The sequence below is a fragment of the Oryza glaberrima genome, chromosome 12, assembly GCF_000147395.1.
Source record: "Oryza glaberrima chromosome 12, OglaRS2, whole genome shotgun sequence".
NCBI lineage: Eukaryota > Viridiplantae > Streptophyta > Magnoliopsida > Poales > Poaceae > Oryza > Oryza glaberrima.
The window spans coordinates 11895025-11917286 of record NC_068337.1 but is presented as its reverse complement, the minus strand read 5'-3'; the positions used below and the strand labels follow the sequence as shown (position 1 = coordinate 11917286).

General features: G+C 41.9%; 3 protein-coding genes across 3 annotated transcripts; all 3 read right to left on the bottom strand.

Moving 5' to 3' along the window:
- Nucleotides 1-8497: 8497 nt before the first annotated feature.
- On the bottom strand, nt 8498-10455 carry LOC127757271 (photosystem I reaction center subunit XI, chloroplastic). The gene is made up of 2 exons (XM_052282765.1): nt 10210-10455; nt 8498-9234 (listed from the first exon to the last, which is right to left on the bottom strand). Exons 1-2 carry the CDS (start codon nt 10342-10344, stop codon nt 8743-8745), a joined length of 627 nt encoding a protein of 208 aa, XP_052138725.1. The 5' UTR covers nt 10345-10455; the 3' UTR covers nt 8498-8742.
- Nucleotides 10456-11403: 948 nt separating this feature from the next.
- On the bottom strand, nt 11404-14871 carry LOC127757272 (tyrosine-protein phosphatase DSP3). The gene is made up of 5 exons (XM_052282766.1): nt 14509-14871; nt 14310-14403; nt 12061-12118; nt 11908-11951; nt 11404-11820 (listed from the first exon to the last, which is right to left on the bottom strand). Exons 1-5 carry the CDS (start codon nt 14673-14675, stop codon nt 11593-11595), a joined length of 591 nt encoding a protein of 196 aa, XP_052138726.1. The 5' UTR covers nt 14676-14871; the 3' UTR covers nt 11404-11592.
- Nucleotides 14872-19473: 4602 nt separating this feature from the next.
- Nucleotides 19474-22127, bottom strand: LOC127756223 (chloroplast stem-loop binding protein of 41 kDa b, chloroplastic). Its single transcript, XM_052281621.1, has 10 exons — nt 21903-22127; nt 21666-21806; nt 21483-21569; nt 21147-21237; nt 20886-20940; nt 20726-20786; nt 20415-20636; nt 20206-20322; nt 20017-20106; nt 19474-19910 (listed from the first exon to the last, which is right to left on the bottom strand). Exons 1-10 carry the CDS (start codon nt 21990-21992, stop codon nt 19734-19736), a joined length of 1131 nt encoding a protein of 376 aa, XP_052137581.1. The 5' UTR covers nt 21993-22127; the 3' UTR covers nt 19474-19733.
- Between the last annotated feature and the right edge of the window lie 135 nt (nt 22128-22262).

The window sequence follows — 22262 nt, the reverse complement described above, 5'->3', positions numbered from 1 at the left end:
ACACGATAAAGGCTTTTGCAGCGATATATTTGAAAAGAGAAAACAATTTATAAATTAATGTCCATCTAGTAACAATAGATTAGGTTGAGCGTTTCCTCTGTTTCAAAATATAATAAGCTATTACTGAATTAGATACTAGACTGGTACATTTAGAAGGCATAAAGTGAGAATTTATATACAAAAATTTGTGAACTTCTTTTTGTTATGTCTTTCCTTTGCTGTTCCGGGTTCAAGGTAGATAGGAAATTAGGTATAGGTGACAGCAGCTAGCCGCTGGCCAAAACCATTAATTCTTGCCTGCCCTAGGGTTTAGGAACAGGACTTGCTGGGTCCAGGGTTTCCCAAACCGTCGGGACCGGGGTTACCGTGTCCGGCAATAAGCACGATTACCGCGTGGTAACCGTGAGAAATCATACAAAATCATGTAAAACTTATCAAAATTTTAAAATTTTTTTAAAATTTATTTGAATTTAAGAAGATTATCGTGGTTTTCTTTTCACCGTACTCCCGCGGTAAGCACGGTTACCGGCGGTTTTGTAAACCCGGTGGGCCTAGCTATATGATCTCCCATTCTCCCCTTTTTTTTCAAGTCGCAAGCTTGGGCGACCTGTCCAGCCAATGTCACCGAAGACAAGACAAGAGCTTGCAGTTGCGAATTGTGAGGCACTAATAGGTTCATAAGCAACGTTCAATGGAAAAACATGAGACCATTATTGATGTGCGCCTGCCTTTCTCCAAGTGATCGATGGATCAATTGGAAAGGAGAAGGCCGTTTTTGACCCTAACCCATATGAGATCCATGGTTCCTGCAACTCTGCACGAGATTGTTTTCCTGTTCCCTACACATATGCATCGACACTAACTGGCTACAGTTTTTCTGATCCATAGCCTTTTCTTTTCAGACTAGCCTATTTAGGAGAGTTCGCTATAAACTTAATCTGAAAAAACTAGGTTTTTCAGGTCCATAGTTTATTTTATTTTGGATTATATTGCTATAGATAATCATAATATGGATGAGAATATACATTATCTACGAGAGATGGAGATTTTGAGAGTAGTTACAGCTCCTATAAGATTCTCAAACACTGGCTAAAAGAAATTGGGGAGGAGACCAGCACTAATTTTTCTGCTACGTATAAGAGTCAATCCAATATATTTTCTTTAAGAATCATGTTGATGGGGGAGACAAATATTGTTGTTTCTACTATGCAAAAAAGACAATATCCAATATCTTTATTTTAGCGTCATGTTCTTAGTTTTTTGTTGAGATGCATGTTTTTTTCTTTTAATATCTCTCCATCCCATAATGCCAAATATTTTTGTTAATTGGCTTAAAGGTGTAACTAGTCTATAAAAAAGATTATTCTAATTGGAGTGTTTTATGTTAGTCAATTTGTGTTGCCTTAATGATAAAGTTCTTTTTTATCTTCATGTCTTTCTGTTGGCTTTATTTTTTATTTACTATGCTAGTACAGGGGAACAAGAAACTATTCGCAATAATGCCACACTCTGAAAATAAGTAGTCAAAGGTCTCTTATTTCACTATAAATAGCGTAGTTCCATTAGAATTACTAGCTAAAAAAAATTATTGGTTTAGCACTATCATGTACTAATAAAAGAGACTTAAGGATTTGTCCCATCACCGTATGTCTTATTTTTCTTTTTCTTTTATTCTTCTTTTAACAAACTTGTGGTTGCGTGTCTTATAACAGAAATTGAAGATGTAAACCATTTTCATTATTAAAAAAAATATGTTCACAAAAAGGGCCTTAGCCATAAATTGAGCTAGCCTACAGTAAATAAATCATATTATCTCTGTTTTATAATATATGATGCCGTTGATTTTTACATCAAGTTTGACCGTTCGTCTTATTAAAAAATTTAAGTAAATATCTTTTGTTTTGTTGTGGCTTGATTTATCACTAAAGAAACTTTTAAGCAATACTTATATTTTTAAGATTTGCATAAAATTTTTAAATAAAATGAATAATAATATTGTAAAAAAATAAAATAACGTCATGTATTAAAAATGAAGGGAGTTTATGTTCTCATTCCTCGTCAGCTCCAATCACCAACTTTTTTTCTCTCTTCCTCTCATCAGCTAATTTATGTCACTGGTCACTGGAGATGACCACAAAGCAACACGCTATACATCTCGATCGGTCTGAAAGAGATGATGACTGCAAAACCTATCCACGAAACCAATTGCTTGAGAGAGACGACGACGTCTCTAACTACAGAATGGTTTTTTTAGATAATGAACTCCAGAATGGTTAACGTACGGATTGAATTGACGAATAATTCGTAATAATAATTTGAGGATAAAAAATAAATTAACTATTCTAAAGTTGAAAAATGGGTTTAAAACAGTATGTATGATTTACATACACAAATATATATATATATATATATATATATATAGGTAAAATATATAGATATATATAGAGAGAGAGAGAGAGAATTATTGTAAAGAAAACTTATTTTTAGGAGATCGAGAAACGTGTGCATTCATCGATGTATTCATTTGTTAAGCACGAAAGAACAGGAGGGAATAATTTGGTGCTACACGCATGGACAGGGTGACCAGGCGGATTTCCAAGACAGATCGAAAAACCTGACGGAGGGAATGGAAAAGGAGTGGCTGGTCTGATTGGAGCATTGGAGGGATGGGGACGCCTCGGAAAAAGGGCTACGCTACATTCTCAACGAAGTGTTTTCTTTTCCTCAGCTGAAAGAGAAAACCTTTTTTTTCACATCAGGTCCATACCTATACAGGTAGGATGTTAAGGTCCATGAACAGTACTAGCTACAGTATAGCGAGGTAGTACAAATTGATGGTTAGTTTCGGTTTACCTGTTTGCAAATTGCAATATTGTTAAAGCGAGAACGGTTATTTGCTCCCGTTAATTCCAAATCTAAGGCTGCGTTCGGAAGTGAGGGTTGGGCCTGGCACGAAAAACAGAGCAGCGATTAGCGCATGATTAATTAAGTATTTGCTAATTTTTTTTAAAAAAATGGATTAATATGATTTTTTAAGCAACTTTCGTATATAAATTTTTTTGCAAAAAACGCAACGTTCAGCTATTTGAAATACGTGCGCGTGGAAAACGAGGGAAGGAAGTTGGGAACCTTTGATATCGAAAGCAGCCTAAGGTGGTGTTTGGATTCAGGGATTTAACTTTAGTCTCTATATTTAGACACTAATTTAGAGTATTAAATATAGACTACTTACAAAACTAATTACATAAATGAAAGCTAATTTGCAAGACAAATTTTTTAAGCCTAATTAATCCATAATTAGATAATATTTACTGTAGCATCACATAGGCTAATCATAGATTAATTAGGCTCAATAGATTCATCTCGCGAATCAATCCAAGATTATGCATGGGTTTTATTAATAGTCTACGTTTAATATTTATAATTAGTGTCAAACATCCGATGTGATAGGGACTTAAAAGTTTTTGTCCCATCTAAACAGGGTCTAAGAGCAAGTTTAATAGTATGGCCCGCTACTAGTTTCAATTCATCCATAGCCAATGTAATAGTTAATTCATACAATAGTTGCTTACTATACTATTAATACCTGGTCACACATGTCATACACACATTGTGTCTTGGAGTCCGTGCTGCAGCTGGCTACATATTTGTAGCCCGTAGCTCTTCTCTCTCATCTTTTATCTCATTAAAATATGTTTATAGCTGGCTAATAGTCTGCTATTGTACCTGCTCTAATAGAGAGCACGAATGACTTTGTTGTATGGTTTACTGTCCTAGCGTTAAGAAAGGTAACCACAAACTGTGAAAACCCGGGTAAAGTTTATAAAAATTCAGATTAATTTTTATTTTTTGAAAAAAAATTGATGGAGTTAAGCAAAGTTACCATTGCTGTACCTCGATGGTAAGCCCAATTACCATGTCTATGAATGGATGCTGGCTATGTACGCATGGTTCTACCTACATCACTACATGGTGCCGTACTAATTTGGGCCGGTAGAAAGGAAAGATGATTTGGGCCCGTAGGAAAGAAAAGAAGGAATGGGCTGAAGAGAGCGGGGTATTTGGCCCATAATGAATAGTGGTGTTTCTCAATCAAAATAAGTTCACTATAGGTCCCTCCTTTGTCGCTGAGTCTAAAATTCATCTCTGAACCAAAATACCACATATGACGTGTCCTTCAATTCCCAAAACTAGTGCAAATAAGGTCTCAAGGCAGTTTGGATAGCGGTTTCAGCAGATGTGGCGCTTAAAGTCAGAATGAACCGTGGGACCCACATGTTAATGAGTGTTTGGTTAAAAATAACAAAAATGCAGTGGGACCCATGTCATCACCTCTCTCTCTTTTTTTTTCTCCTCTCCCTTCCTCTTTTCTCTCTTTGTCGGTGAGGGGCAGGTAATGACGATGACCAGGATCCGGTAGGACGCTGAGGCGGTCAGCGACCTAGGGTCCTCCAGTGCAAGGAACGACCAGACCGGCGATGGAAGGCGGTACCTCTGGTGGAGGAGTAGCATAGTGCATGACGAACGCGATGCCCCATCCTTCCTATGAGGAGACCAAGAAAGGGGACGAGGTGGAGGACTCCGCGTCGCGCTTGGCTGGCGGGCTCGACACGCATGTCGCCGCCGTTGCCACCGCCGCAGTGGCGTGCTGCAGCTTCGCCACGCCGCTGTTGGTTTGACGCGAGTTTGTTTGATTGGCTCGGCTGCGACTGCGAGAGAGGTGGCACTGGCAACAATGCCACCTCGAGCGCCTCGCGGTGGGAGAACAATGGAGAGGTAGAGGTTGAGGGAGCTGTTGCGCTCGAAGACGAAGAGGATGAAGTCGGAGGTAGGACCGAAGTTTCCGTTGTAGTTGAGGAAGACACCATTGGTGAGGCGGAGCTCAGAAGCGGGGTTATGAGACGGTGCGAGGGGAGGGAGCAGATAAAGGTCTGGTGCATGGCTGGCGCACGACGCCTCACCATCGCTTCCACCTCACTGCCACCGGCTTTAGGACAAGGTGGCCTCCCCGGACCCATCCCTAGCCATCGCCGAGCTCCGTCAGGCTATTGCGATGCTTGCACACGCGAGAGAGAAGAGAGAAAGAGAGAATAAGGAAAGGAGAGAAGAGAGGAAAGAGAGAATAATGAAACTAGAGAAGTGGGGAGAGAGAGAGAGAGAGAGACAGAGAGAGAGTTAGGGGTGGCAGAGGGGCGAGGCGGGGTTAGGTTGGACACCGGGTGGAAAACCTCTCCCGCCCTCACCCCCACAGGGGACCCAGCGAGTGAGCGGGCCCCTGTACCACCCGGATGGCCAACAACTGCGATGCACCTATTGTGGCTGCTGGAGGTGGCGTGCCGCGACGAGGTGACGGTTGGGGACGGTGACAAGGTGTCTACGGCTGAGGACGGTGGCCACTAGGCGGCGGCGGCCTGGGGCGGCGTCAGCTAGGAGTAGCACGCTACAAGGAGGCGACGCTGGCCAGGGGCAGTGGACCATGAGGAGGCGGCGGCAGTTGGTGGCAGCATGCTGTGACGAGGCGGCGGCGAAGAGGCGATGCCGTGTCGGGGCGGTGACAGCTGGGAATGGCGTGCGAAGAGGCAGGCTGGTTGGGACGGTGCACTAGGAGGGAGAGACGTGAGAGTCAGAGAGGAGAGAGTGGTGGCTAGGTAGGGATTTGGGAAAAATTAGGGTTTTGCCGATATAGTCCTTCACCTAATGGGTCGTTTGGGCCTTAGAATGTGCTATCTTTTGATTTGTAACTCATATCTTTGGAGCGCCGCGGGTCAACTCCCATCCCCGCCCCCACCCCCGCATTTTTGTGGGGCCTCAGCCCCACTCATTACCCGTGGTGAGAATTTCCCCTCACCCCCAGCCCCGTATGGCTGGTCCCTGCCGGCTCCCCGGCCCCAACGGGGAAATTGCCACCCCTAGATAGAGTGATGATGTGGGTTCCATTCAAATGCTTTTATTTTTTTACCAAATACTCACTGACATGTGGGTCCCATGTTTTTTTTTTTTACTCTAAGCGCGATGTAGGCACCACATCAGCGAAAACCGTCATCCAAACTGTATTGGGACCTTATTTGCACTAGTTTGAAGAGTTGAGGGACGCGTCATATATGGTATTACGACTCAGTCAAACTCGACAACAGTTGAGCGACCTAAAGTGAACTTATTCCTTCTAGATTTTAGATCCTATAGAGCCCATCCAGGATGTGAGGCCCACGTGTGGCCATCTGGCCCTAGCAATATAATGTGGGCTAGAGGATGGAGGTGCCCAAGGGGGCAAGAAGCTGTGGGCTTGAGCCCCGGGCCCTATGGCACATGATCAATTTTTGGCTCAATTTACGGTCGTCTCACCGCAAGAGATCGCTGTGCTCTTTTTTTTTCTTTTTTTTTTAACCATAGATTGCTGTACTCTTCTTTACTCCCTCCCACCCTAGCTGGCTTTTCTCATCAGCCTCCATTCTTCCATCGGTGGCATCTCAACTCCTAACCGAGCTATATACTACTATACGGCAAGTCCTAGGTAAAGTCCCCTTTGAAGCGGAGCAGTGGCCCAGCTAGTATACAAAGAGTGGTGTCATAGGACACCAATGACATCCATATTAATCTAGGTATCCTCCTAATTTTCCAATGAATGGCACTAGTAAATCTTGCTTTGTTACACCAGCGTGTGAATAATTTTACACTTTCGTTAGACAAGTTAGCTTATGTGGACATGGATAACTTGACAACACAGCAATAAATTAACTACTAGCAAACTATAATTTATAGTTATTTGACCATTCACAACGGCTAATTCAACGAGACTATGCATAATGGCTAAATAAAGTTCATGCATTATAAGTTTTCTTGAGTGATTAGGTGAACATATGCTGAGCAACCACTATTGTGAGGAATTTTTTGTATTTTCCATATGTATTATTGTTTCATTTAAACCGTGGTCATCAATTAGAGTTGACGAATGATACCACCGACCTAAAATCCTGGCTCCGCTCCTGAAGCGGAGGAGTTTTATAGGATTTTCTAATTATTTAAACTAAATTCTGTGGAAAGCTTATAAAATTCATGCACAAGCAGCCCGAACCTTGGGTGCAAGATTACTCTCGGATCAGATGATCAGATGGTTCTTGGTAAGTTAGTTTCTACCAATAGCCTGTATCGATAAGAGAAATGACATCATATCATCTTCCGCTGCATTGGTAGAAAACTTACACTGAATTCTATCGACAAGGATCAAACTCTCTAAGTTTTAGCATTTTATCAATAGTGTATCAGTATAATCATTATGCAGTCATATAAACTTGACACGTACTGGATACTATTCACTACCAAATTTAACCGGCCGCGCGCTTGGTCTCTTTTTTCTTTGGAAAAATATTACTAATATCTTAAAAATATTTTATTATTAAAGTGTCTAGCATGCTACATATAACTATACTACTTGCATTCACCAAAACATCGTCTATTAAAAAAATTATTAGTCTAAATAAAATTACACTGGTCAGCACTGAAGTACGTGGGGGAGTATATCTTTGTCCTTGGGATTCCCCTGCAGAATGATGCTTATATACGCTCTTTAATTCTCAAGATCACAATATAAAATGTAATGTATAAATTTATTACTATCGTGCAATCAACCATTTCTTATATAAATGGAATGTTTTTTTTTCTCATTTTTCCTCATTTTTATAGGCTACTATGGTTGACTGTTTTATGTTGGTGAGGCTTGTCATCACTTGTGTGTTTTGAAACTTCATCTATCACATCCTGGCGCTTTTCCTACAATTAGTACTACAAGCTGAAGACTGGAAGACTACTGCTATACATCCGACCCTGTTGTTCGACTCTTGTCCGACGCTGTCGTATCTGCCAATCAATTTACTCCAACGAGCCAGCTTCTCTCCATGTGGGCCAGAGCAAGGAGCAGGTAAGTCGTACACCCCAGTCAGATGTGTAGCAATTTCCAGACTAGAAATCTTAGTTTTTGTAGGAATGACAGCTGCTGTATATTACTATTGAATATATAGCATATACTATATTATTTCAGGGTCGGAGCCAAGGCCCGGCCACCACGGCCAAGTGCCTGGGCTCCGCCCGCTGTGCTAGCACGTACCCTGCTTAATTAACAATGCAATTAGCAAAGTAGTTAAGGCTAATGCAAAAGAATATACTAGTCTCTCATACTACATTAATCGATATAACCTTCACGTTGATTTTAGTCTACTCAATTACAAATTAAATTATATATATATAGTCTATATATATATATATATAGTGTATAGATTTTATATGTATGCTTATATCTTATTAGATTTGTCTAGGTAAAAAAAAAATTCTAGATCCGCCACTGTATTATTTGATATTGAGAGTATGAACGATTTAGTTGTGATACAGGAATACTCTGTGTCATTTTGTTCTCGAAGTTCTCCTGCCGGTTTAGTTTTAAAAAAAACTGTTGTTGATTCTCGCCCTTGCAAATTAACTAATATAATTACAACAAACTGATTAATTATCATTGTTAAAACTTTTTCTTTCCATGTAAATTATCTGCAAAGTAAGAAAGTAACACTCCCAAGTTACAACAGCACACCATCCATATATCCATGCAGGCAGCCTGTTTGTGCCCTTGTGCAGATGCATTTCATTTATACAAGTAGAAGGCACTCAAATCAGCCACCACATGAACACACACATGTTCCATCATCGATCGATCTACACATGCATCACCCGGTCATGCACTTACAAACAAAAGATCTACTTGAAGAAGTACGGGAGGTCGAGCACGTAGAGGAGGAAGTAGGCCCAGAGGACGCCGGAGATGCCGCCGAAGAAGAAGCCGCCGGTGAACTTGGCCCAGCCGTCGGCGGTCTGCAGCTTGTCGGCCTCCTTCTTGCGGCCGGTGAGCGTCAGCGTCGGCGCCGTGGACGGCTCGCCCTCGCCGAAGGAGGCGACGCCGTACATGGTGAGGCAGACGCTGAGGATGGCGACGAGGCCGGCGGCGCCGAGGGCGCCGGCCTGGCCGTGCACCGGCGTGTTGCGGAGCGGGCCGGTGAGCGCGAAGGGCCCGACGAGGAGGTAGCCGTGGGCGAGGCCGACCTCGATGCCGCGGAGCAGCGGGCTGACGGCGGTGCGGTACGCCGGGAGGTTGGAGAGGTACCAGGCGACCAGCGGGCTGGAGGTCACCGGCGTCTCCAGGCTGCCGATGAAGGGGTCGCCATTGATGGGCTGCACCACCTGGTACGTTGGCTGTGTACAACGCCACAAGAATCACACATATCAGATACTCCCTCTGTCCCAATTTACTCTTTAAGATTCATACTCCCTCTGTCTCAAAATGGTTATCATAAAGAATTATTACTTATCCCATCAATCACTTCTAATTTAAATTTCTATCTTTCCTACCCTTAACCATCCTCCTACATCCAACTATACAATATTTAATTAGGAGTATTATAGTTTTTTTTTCTCAAACCTTAATCTATGCTAAATTATCTAAAACGACAGGTAATATGAGACGAAGGGAGTAAATGTTTCATTTATCGTTCCATCAGAAGTAGACACGTGTAAATACACACCACCATATATATTTCTTTTAGATAATACTATATTTCAATTCGGCTTCTGCGTCAAGATGTATCCGGCCTACAGACGCCGATATAGTCACGCTCACACAAATAAAGCTATTTAATTAAGCTCTAGAAAACGTACGCTCTAGTTTCTTGCATATATTATGGACTTATGGTTTACACTTATCATATAGCTAGAACTTATACAAAGTTAACTATAAATTAATGCATCCAATTTTGGCTAAATTAGTGTAACTATATCTTCTAAAATCGTCATGCTAATAATCCAACCCTCTCTCCCAAAAAGGGGATTTGTGATCGAAATAACGATGGCAAAAAGTTTAAGGATGTACTATGCAGGCAAACTTATTACTCCCTTCATCTTTGAAATTTTTCACATTTCATAGTACTACGATGTGTCTAATCTACAGAGGGATTACAACAATTCAATATTATATTGCTAATTGAGGAAATAAACTAGTGAACAGAGCAATAAAAATACAACAAAATGAAAAACGATTATGTCTGAAATCTACCATCTGATTTTAATTAACAGAGCTTGTTCTTGAGAAACGTGCAAGTTTTACACTAGCTTTGATGAAGCGAAATGGGAAATCTCTCAATGCTCTTTAGCAGTCTAGCTAGCTCTACTGACCTTCTCAGACTGGATGGCCTTGACTGTGAAGCGGGGCCTCCTTGTCAGCGAAGCACCAGACAGCCCCCTCGGCTTGGAGCACACCAAGCTGCTCTTCATCAGCTGGCTCGCCATGGGAGCATAAGCAGTGGCCATCTCTCTCCTCTCGTCTCTTCCTTTCTCTCCCTAGCTAGATGCTCTCTCTCCCGGCCAAAAAAAATGGATGTGAAACAGCCTTCTTGGCAACTGCCCTAGAAATTAAAGTTTGTGATCTTTACAAGCTGCAGGAGAGAAAATCTGGAGTATGTGTTTGGGTGGGTCCCTGAAGATGAGATATGGTTGAGAGCTGTGTGGCGTTCATTGGATGGAGGATGCCCGCAACCCTATCCCTTATCTGAATTCCTGGAGATCCCCCTCCTTACGTTGGACGCCTAGCTGGCGGTGCCGCCCGTCGCGCCAAGTGGAAAACAGAATCTGCAGCCTGCAGGGCTTGTGGTTGGGGCAAGGTTGCTGAATCAATATATCTGGAGATGGCATAACAGAATGGTCGCAGACTCGGAGTTTGGTCAAAAGGTTACTTTGGGATATTTTTGAGGAAATGTTATTAAGAATTAGTAAATTTCATGGGCATGTGTTTCAACGGAATCTCATCAGTACAATTAAACACATCTTGCATAAGAAAGAGCAGAGCAAACGAACTGGCAATTTATAGGTTCTCAACTTCTCTAGTGATCCGCGGGGAGACTATCACAACATCTAATGTGATCCGCGGGGAGAGTATCACGAGAAAGTACTTCCTCCGTTTCAAAATGTTTGACACTGTCGACTTTTTAGTACGTGTTTGACCATTCGTCTTATTTAAAAAATTTAAGTAATTATTTATTCTTTTCATATCATTTGATTCATTGTTAAATATACTTTCATATACACATATAATTTTACATATTTTATAAATTTTTTTAATAAGCGAACGGTCAAATATGTGCTAAAAAATCAACAGTGTCAAACATTTTGAAACGGAGGGAGTATATATTAAGACCGCGTGATTAATTAATTGCCAGGGTTCTACTTCTCGAAGAATGTAAGGACTGGCAAACAGGTGTTTGGTTGTTATATTTTCTGAGGATGCGCACTACCATAGCAATACACCACACTTAATAATCATAAACTTGCTTAGACTTATATTTAGGGTGGTGAAATTAACGTCAAAGACCATGCTCAAAGAATATATATATTATAAAAAGAACCAAGGCATGAAGATATAAAAAAAGAATCAACAGATGCCCGGTAACTCGAGTCTTTGTGTTACAACTCCGACCAATTCCCCTCCAAAAAGGAAAAATAGTCCGACCAATTCTTCTCCAGGGATATACTCATGACACAGGAGATAGTTTCCACAGTAGTTTATCTCTCGCTGTATGCCAGGCGCTTGCTTTTCTGAAGGCAACCATGGTAGTGGTAGATGAGCCTGAGCAGGCAATCCGTCATGCAGTTGACATCAAATGATTCGATAAACTTCAGATCTGACAACCGTGACTTTCCAGCAGCATACCGATGGTACTCTTCAAAGACTGATGAGAGACACCAATTCTGCAGCTTTCTGAAGCAGCCCACAAGACATCCAGTACGGTGCTGCGGTCGAAACAGATAAAATATCAAGAACATGTGGTGTGGACAAAAACAATTATGGATTTTGAACAGATGAGTGCTTTTTGGTACCTTTCCTCTTTTGCAATGGATTAGAACTGGGTGATTCCTTACATCTGAAACCAAGAATCAGTACTAGTAAGTCAAAATTATTAGCTTGATGGTCATCAGAGAGTTTTAGGATACAGCAAAGATAAACAGGACAGAAGAAGCCTAATTCAGTACCAAGTATGACCCTAAGAGCCCCCATGATGGCATCCACAGGAATGGACACGTTAGGGTCCTGCAGATGCAAACATTTAAGAGATACTGAACTTCTTCATATATGTAATCAAGAATGAAGAAACAAGCAAACATCAAGGGTTATTTTATCCAAAAGCAATGATAGAACAGAGTAACAAGCACAAGCACTTGGTGAATCACGACAATGTCTATTGGAGTGTCTGACAGAACTAAAAAAAACTTACTTCTTCACCTGTAGTAAGACACAACTCACAACAGTGGAAAGGTATAATGAGCAAACATCAAAGTGAAGGGAGTGACTACTGATCGACAAGAAAATGCAGGTGCTCTTCCAACATTAGGAGTACCTAACTGGATACTACCACAAAAGGAACAGAGGCGGTTCTAATCATTCATTCAGCACAAAAAATCGGTAGTTTGTACTTGCAACCGTAAAATCATGCTAAAGTTGTAAACGTTAATTAGACATTGAACATTGGTCGCCAAATTTTTATTTCAGAGCAAGTAAAAGACTAGGAAAATGAGCCTCAACTTTTGATTTAAACTTTTTTTTCAAACAATTTCTAGACCATGCCTCACCTATACTTCCAAGAAAGAAAATGTGGAAAAATCCATTTTAGTCAAGCCTTTTAGGCCAAAGTACAAGAAAGTATGTAACATGAGGCTTCTTGTACATCAGCAACTAAACTATCAAATAACTAAGGAACAAAAAAAAACTATCAAATGGTCAGCAAAAAACAAATACTTCTTTTTAAAAAAATAGCATTGCATCCTGAATAGAAGAGGGAAGGAAAAAAAAAATCTAAATCACGTTTACTGGCTTAGGCTATTTCCATGAGAAATGGAAAAAAATAGATTGTACTTTCTTCTGACAAAAATGTTGGACACAACTACTCCCTCTGTTTCAAATTATTTGTCGTTCTAGGTTTGTCCTAAGTCAAACATGTCTATTTTTTACCATTAGTTTTTAAAAATCCATGCAGTTCATCATGTGAATTATTTATTATGAAAGTATTTCTCATCGCAAATCCAAAAATATAAACCTTATGATGTTAAACTATATGAGTTTATAGAAATTGATGGTCAAATTAAAATGCTTGACTTAAGAAAAACATAGAACGACAAGTAATTTGAAACAAAGGGAGTATTGGACATAAAATTTCACATAACCCTATGTAATAATGGAAGCAACTTTGTATTCAATTCATGTTTAAATATAAAAAAAGGCATATTGAAAATTTAATAATGCATGTTTTGCAGGGGTATAATTGAAGGAAAAATGAATACAAATGAATGACCATGAAAAAGGCTGCGATGTCAAAAAATAACGGATGTCCAACTATCTGTCCTTGCTGAGTATAGAAAGTTATGTTAAAAATTCATTCTACAGACCATGTATGACTGAAGAAATTTCCTTACAAGAAACATTCCGGATGCATTATGAAACTGCCTAATATTAGCAGTTACAATGGTGAAAATGACACTGATCAACTTCAATTCAATAACTGAAAAGGCATCACCTAATTAAGCATCAACCAGTATAAATTGCAACAGAGAAATTCTAAATCAACTTCCTTTTGAAGTTTGTGGATTGTTACTACAAACATCACTTGACACTAAACATTTTATTGTTATATAGTTATCATTTATCAAGGCAACCTTCAATCATCAAATTAGCACCAATTTCCAGAAATGCCTGTAAATTCTATGATCCCTACGATTTGACAAGGAAAGCTTAGGACCCCACACTCTCTGGAATAAGTACTTAGTGTACAGATTTTATGACACATAATTACTTAATCATGCATTAGGTTGTGAGGTTTAAAATCAACACTCGATGTGTTCCAACTCTGATTGGGGAATGTTGTTGTATATTTAAAGAACAAAAACACGCCCTTCTCAGCATATTGCATCAGGATTCCACACCCATCAGAGCACAATCGCACCTAAACAACATGCATCTATTAAACATAGAAGTTAACAAACCTAAAGAGAAAATTCCCACAAATATCACACACAAACATGAATTAGGAAGAAAATAAATAAAGGAACAGCGTGATCACCTTGTTCCCCTCAATCCCAAATTGCCACAAATATCACACAAACATGAATTAGGAAGAAAATAAATAAAGGAACAGCGTGATCACCTTGTTCCCCTGAATCCCAAATTGCCACATATATCACACAAACATGAATTAGGAAGAAAATAAATAAAGGAACAGCGTGATCACCTTGTTCCCCTCAATCCCAAATTGGAAGAGGCGGATCCCCTCCGCCTTCAAGAACTCGGCATTCGTCTCCATGTAAGGTTCAGGGCACAGATACCTAAATCCAGATGAAATCCACCACATGAGCACATACACCGAAGGAATAATACCAACAGCAATCCAATCCAATCTAAACGAACCCAACCCCCCGAGAACCGCTCACACGACAGATCGGAGGCCGAGGCCCCTGAGGAAACCGAAGCTGGCAGGGTCCGGGAACCCCGACCGGTACACCCCCGTGTCCACCATCCCGAAGTTGGACGGCGGCGCCACCACCATCGCCGCATCCGCTTTCTCCGCCGCCGACTCGTCGAACTGCTCCAAGATCATGGCTGACCCGGCCCGGATTCCGCGGATCCGGGGCCGGATTCGGCGGCGATTTGCCCGCGGGGTGGGGGGATCGAGATCGGTGGGGGTGGCGGCGAGGGCGCGGCGGCGGCGGCGGCGGAAACTAGGGCTCGGCGGAGTCGCAACACGCGGACGCAACGGTCGGCTCGTCGGCGAACACCGTTTCGTGGAGGCGGGTGGGGCAACTTGTACTGGGCGCGATCTTAACGGGCTAACGGGTGAGCGGTTTCGGTTGGTGGATTTGGTGGTTGGTCTCGTAGATAGGTTGGTCTTCGGGTTTGGTGATTGAAGTACGGAGGGCATTTCAGTCACGTAGAGAAAAAGAATATAGATTATGAATCAGATTAGGCATGCAAAGGGATAAAGAAAAATCAGTTATACTGCTCTCCCAAACTATTTCGTCAGAAAATACCATAGTGAGATTAAGTCAGTATTTTTCTAAACAATAATCTGCAGCATTATTAGCACCTGTAACGATACTAAAATAAAAACAAAATCAGCAAAGTTGTGAATGGGAAATGATCGGTGACACTAAGGCCTAGTTCTATTCTTCAACTCTAAACTTCAACTTCCTTATTTTTCGTTAGCACGATTTTCAAACGGTTAAATAGTGTTATTTTTTTTAAAAAAAGTTTATATATACAAGTTGTTTTTAAAAAAAGCAAATAAATCCATTTTCAAATTTATAATAGTTAATACTTAATTAATCATGTGCTAATGAGGTTTTTCGTTTTGCGTGCAACAAAAATCTAACTCCTAAAAGAGAGATCAAACGGGGCCTAAGTTAAGTAGTGTGAATTGGAAGGTGATTGAATGAAGATCAAGAGAGGGTTTCCCTCCCGTTATAATTAAGGAGATAGGTAGGCTGGCAAGGCAATGAGATAGTAATGGCAACGTCCAGCTCTGTAAATAAAACTAGGGAAGAAAAGTGTGTGGTAATAAAGAAGTACCGTGAGAAGGAGGCAAAGTTTTCTTACGAAGCAATGATATACCTAAATTATAGTCATTGTAGATAAAACAGGAGTATGGGCTGGCATCAAAATTATTGTGCTGAACTTGATAAACTTACATGAAGGTTTTGTATCTTTCCATCACGAAATAGGCAGATTCTCTTTATATCGTTATATGTAAAATTTCTTTTATGTATGGTTCTGCTGTTGATCATTTATATTGGACAATATACCATGGAGTATTTATGTTTTAGGTGAAAATTTCTTACTGATTTGTGGTTTTGATTTTTTAGGAAAAAAAACTTTTCTATCATAATGCAAAAAAGTTAGGGATGCAAGTGGGCAGACTTGTGGCCCACTAAGCCGGAGTTTGAAAATGGGTTTGCATGTTGCTACCGCTCGTTTACCATATATGCATGTTTCCCAAACTAATAAGCGTTGTCATTTTTTTTCAAAAAAAGAAAAATAAACTTTTTTTTCAAGTTTGGAATAATCAATATCCAATTAATCATGCGCGAGTGACTCGTCTTGTTTTGTGTGCCACTAAAAATCTAAGCCAAACTTCACTTTCAAAGTTAATTTTAGCCATATTTTTACATCGATTTTATAGTGATGGGTACAAAATAAACTAGCACGTGGGCTCTTGTACGCCTGTACGGGATGGTGCAAAATAAACTAGCACGTTTGAATGTGTAGTGAAAGTCGTTTCTTCGTCTTACATTTCTAGACTAGTTTTTTCCTACGAAAGATTATGTTTGTAGGTGAGTTTTTCATGTATTTTTTTTAATTTATACTACTAAGTAAAGGCTTAGTATGGATTCTGTTTTATGTGTTACGATTATGAGGTGTTCTAATTTTCAATTGACACAAAGATTCTCATGTTTATGTACCTTTATATAGACAATTCATAGGTTTATTTATTTTGGTTTTGGGTGAATAAGCACAAAACAAGAAACTAGTTCCTCATATTCCAAATTTCATCTTGTCCATGTTTGAGCCTAGCTTACGTAGAAAAGTGATCGGCTAAAAGTCTAAAACTATCATGCTTCTTTTTTTTATATAATTGCGGCACATTATTGATTAAGGAGCATCAGAACAACGTACTTCCCAGAACAAGAGTTAGACTCGACATAGCGAGCTATTAAGTATATATGTGCCACAACATTAGACAACTGACTAGCATGGATAATAAAGGAACAAAGTAGGAACTCAGACGTGAGCTTCTTTATGTAGCCTATCACACAAACGATGTTAGATCGATCTCGGATCATCTTTTGGACCTACTGTATGACAGAAAGGGCAGTCTAATGCCAAAATCAGCTTCAGGAAGCCTTTTTCTTTTGCGCGTTGCAGGGTGCACTGGATCGCGAGGGCTTCAGCAAGCTCTGGGTTGACAATCATGGGTATATGCTCATTGCTGGTAAAAATACAACTGTCATTATGGTAACAAATAATTAGACCTGCACTCATGCGACGAGAACCATGAAAAATTGTAGCATCAACATTGAAAAGAATTGTTCCTGCAGACGGTGGAATCCATCATTGAACAACATAAGAGATATAGCTTGGTGCATTCATAGGTTTAAAGCAGTGCTGCTGGATTATATCATGTAAGTCGTGAATATCATAGCCACCCAATGAGGACGCCATAAGTCATTGTTGTTCTTTGCCTCATTCCTTGCTTCCCAGATGTGCTAGAAAATTACAACAAGAGCCATTTTTTTGATGCGCAAGCTTTTGTTCATGAAATCAAATATCCAATGCCTCATATCTATAAGATTTCTTTTGCACATCTCGAAGCCAAACTTTTGCTTGAGTACTCCCCAAATTTATTTGGCAAAGGGGCAGGTCAAAAGGACATTTTCTATTTGATCATCTTGGTTGCAAAACACACAACCGTTGATTGCAGGGATGTGTGGTGTCATCATAGCTGGAAGCCCGTCGGAAGGCAATGATGTGCCGCCCTCCGAACATTTATTTTCGTCTTCCCTGGCGTCGTAGTCTTCCAAAGATCCTTCCAGACCGCGGTATCAACTTCCCATACTAAAGATAGCCCCCTTCCATTTGTGCTTTGAGGAAATAGGAACCGCTCAAATTTCACCAAGTTTTAGGCTGAACGAACAGTGTATGACCCAAATTTTTCATGGGGCCAAGATGCATAGTCATCCAAACCTTGGTGGCTAATTGAAACTTGCAGGATCGAGTTTGTAATCTCTTCCTGCAAGTCCTTTCACTAACTCTGTGCCCTACCTACTGCCATTCCTCATCTCGGTTGGCATGCCAAGATAGGAGTCTTGAAGGATCTCATTAGAGACTTGTAGACTTGCTTTCACTCTCTCTTTGGTGTCAGATTGGCAATGCTTGCCAAAGAAGATCGATGATTATTGGAGAATGACCTTCTATTCTGAGTCATCACAATAGGTCTTGATGGAGGACTTGAGTGTATGGACTCTCCTGGCATCACTCTTGGCAAATAACATAGCACTTTGTGGAAATCCCCACAACAAAAACATGGGCCAATCCATTAACGATGGAGACGGCGAATAAGGTTCAAAACACATGTCTCAATTCCTGCTTTGGTTCCCTATAGACAATGGCCCCTTCCGTTGAAACTGATGATCAAAACAGGGCAAGCTCCCTGGTGAGGCTATTATATTGCAGCTGAAGGCAAAAGAGCTTGAGAATCCCAAGGACCACATCATGTTTCTTGCTTTGTTATCGTCTTAGGGTGTGTTCGCCATTCCTAGTTCCTAGTACGCACGGAAAACGGAGCGGTCCATTAGCGCGTGATTAATTAAGTATTAGCTAATTTTTTTTCAAAAATGGATTAATTTGAATTTTTTAAGCAACTTTCGTATAGAAACTTTTTTGTAAAATACGCACCGTTTAACAGTTTGAAAAACGTGCGTATGGAAAACGAGGAGAGGGGTTGGAAAAAAGGGGCGCCGAACATGGCCTTAGAGAGAAAGATGAGGAGGGTGAGTCTTCACCAGCCAGCGAAGCTCACTCACTATCACACCTGACCCCAGCCCACAACAGTTATAGCACAAGATACTCATTGAGTCTGGCGAGACTACTCCACAACCACCGCTTGATCCGCTGATCAAGGTTGAAGCACTCTCGCTTCTTGTTCGAGTCGATTTCGCCTGTATCCTCCGCCCACAGCTTGAGAGGGGAGGTTTGTTGCCCGGTGGTACCAAAGCCAAGCTGACAACTTCCAATGCCCCAACAGCCTAATCATCCCTCGGCGAGATAACTTTACTAGATTTCTTGTTCTAACTTGAGACCACCAGCAATGTCCCTTGGTCTGGGAACAGATCTCTCCCTTAGGCCATTGGCCCGTCCCCTGGCCCTGCCCGCTGGCAGCCCTATCGGTCCCCCTGCTTCCGCCCCTCATCAATCCCTCGTGGTTTGAATCCTACCCCTCGGTTTCTCGAAGCAGCCAGTCGGACAGGTCCTCCGGAGGAGCCTTGGGAATCAAAGCCGGAGGCATTGACACCTGACAAGGAAGACACATTGTCTGATTTGGCACTACCTGTTTTCTGCTCTACTCTTGAGGCACACGTGGCCTCTTCGCTGCATATGGAAAATCCCCATCTTCATCTCGTTCCGCCGGGGTTGGGCAGACCAAGAAGGAACTAGTAGCTAAATGAATTACTGTACATACTATGGTATTATGGAGTCATATAAAATCTACTACATATATACGAGTCTATCAGTTTGCAATACTGCTGTTTATATCAGCCGTGAATATCATTGGGTTTTATGCTCATGTTTAGTTGTGCCTTTTAGCATTCAACGTTCTTTTCACTCGTAGTGAAGCACGGGCATTTTGCTAGTTATATCATATATATTAGATGAAGTTTAGTCTCCCTTGTATCACATCTTACAGTTTCCCAATCCCAATACATTGCAGCTTACGCCTGTACGCGTGTATCCAACTATCCATATTGTACCAAACCAGCGTTGATAACAAAACTGAAACCGTCTCCGCTTGCTCCTGCCCACCGGCCATGGCGGCCCGGCCGGTCAGCCGCTCGCGTCGCGAAGCAAGCAATCCGTCCGCTGTCCGGAAAGGACGGCGGCGAGCTCAGACGCTGACGAGCTTCTTGCCGAGGATCATGTCGTCGGTGGTGAAGTCGGCCGCCTTCCTGAACGTGCCGCGGCCGAAGTCGAGGTTGTACGAGTCGGTGAGGCCCTCCACCAGGTCGTACTCCGGCTTCCACCCGAGCTCCAAGGTCGCCTTCTCGATTGACGCGAAGAAATGCTGCAGTTGTTGCAATCACATCGAATTCAGAACACTAGCAGCAGCAGCAGCAGCAAATTTTTCTTCAGATTTAGCAGAGAAGCCATTGCTGGATATAATATATAACCTGGTCTCTGAAGGGGAAGGCCTTCTTCTTCCCGAAATCGAAGTCCTTGGGGTTGTAGTGGACGATCTCCGGCTCGGGGAATCCTCCAGCCTGCATGATCAAAGTTCAAACACACCAAGATTCATGGCAATCCTGCCGGAAAGTCCCATGTCATTTCTTGGCCGTTACAGCTTCGTTGATGCCACGTACCTTGGCGCACGCCCGTGCTAGACCGTCGAAGGTGACGTACTTGGCGCCGGAGATGTTGAACACCTGCTTGCTCGCCTTCGGGTTGCCGAGCGTCAGCACGAACGCCGTCGCCAAGTCCTGCAAAAACCACCACAAAGATTCAGAGTTTCAGGTCGACACCCAAATACACACTCTGAATTCTCTGAATAATGATCACTGATCGAATTGACCTTGACATGGCCTAGCTGGGTGATTTGGTTGCCGGCGCCGGGGACAGGGATGGGGCGGCCAGCCTTGAGCCGGTGGAAGAACCACTCCTCCACGGGGTTGTAGTTGAGCGGGCCGTAGATGTACACCGGCCTGATCGACGTCCAGTTCACGTCCCGGGTCTCCAGCAGGCTCTCCGTCTCCAGCTTCCCCTTGTGCCGGCTCTTCGGGTCGACGGCGTCGGTCTGCCAGACACACAAAAGCTCGGCATGATCAATGGCATTCCATCAGTGGTGATCATTAGTTAGCATGAGCGGAAAATGCGGTGGCGTACCTCGAAGTGCGGGAGCAGGTCTGATTTCAGGTACACTCCTGCTGATGAGCAGTAGATGTACCTGAAGATGACACATATGGGAAAATTCAGACATTGGAAATTTGGTTTGTTCAGAAATGCTGTAATTTGGGCTATGGTCAGATGGTGTAGTTAGGCTTACTGTTCAAGGTTCGGCAATGCGTCTAGGATTGGGGCTACCTCAACAGCTTCTCTCCCTGTAAAACCATGAGCCGATATGCATGAAAAATCGCGTGATAGTACTATATTTGATGGAAGATTGAAGGTGATAGTTTCAGTTGGTGGGGTGGAAGATTGCTGTTTTTTGAAGTTGCTAGGCTGGTTTACAGTGACCATTAGCATTGACATGTTTTATGATCTATGCAGGGCTACTATGGTGGTTTTTTTGGCTTTGAAGTGTTACCGTTTATGTCGTAAACAACATCGAAGCCCTTTGCCGCAAGGCTTGTCTTAACGAAATCAAAGTCTTGCCTGTCACCTTTCAAGTGCAACACCTACAGAAAAAACCATCCCAAATTAACGCCATCTCACTGAACTTAAATGATAATTGTTGAGAACAAGATATTCATTCAGTTAGGCCTTTATACTGTCCTAATTCCTAAATAATCCTACATTAGAAATTTTATAATACCTTGTGTATACATTAGCATCTCTACTGCAGTATTATTTATCACACTGCAAATGGACAATCCTCTTTTACATGGTATACACAGGAATAAGATAGGAGGAAACAGCACACCTTTGAAGAGAACTCTGCAAACTCTGCATCTGACTCTCCTGGCAACTGCTGGGTAATGGGGGCCTTTCCTCTAGTGAACAATGTGACCTAACAAATACAGTTTTTCAATTAACTTACTTCTCCAAAACACAGAAAATATTGTACTTACAGGGGAAAAAATATCACACTACACAACTGACAGACCTGGTGCCCCTCCTTGACAAGGAGCCTGGACAAGAAGACACCAATGAACCTGGTTCCCCCCATCACAAGAATGTTCTTGGAGTCTGCAGCTGCTGCTACCTGCATCCTTGCCCCCCTTGGCTGCCATGACCTCCTCCTAGCCTGTCGATAAAGAATTCACAACCATCTCTTAGCTTTTCTGCCATGCTTGAACCTCATGGAACTGAAAGTTTCATGTTTTTCTGTTCTTCAGATTACCTGGGTTGAGATGGAGAGTGCTGCACTACTGAAGTCAGAGATAGGAGATGGTAGCAGGAGGCTGCTCTTCAGGGAGGCTGTTGCTGCCATCTCTCTCTCTTTTTTTTCTTGTTTACTCTCCTCAACCCTCCTCTCCCTGTGCTTGAGCTGTTATAAAAAAAAAAACAAGGTACAAACAAGAGGAGGGGCTTTGTTTGTTCAGGATGGTAGTATATCCCTTGTCTGAAACTTGTGGTTCAGTCTTGTGTGCTAATGGAACAAAGCAAGAGAGAAAAAAAAAAGAGGTGCTGGGACTGTTTTGGCTTGTGTGGATGGGGCAGCCAGCCCTATCCTGTGATGGATCCTCTCCTCTCATTCTTT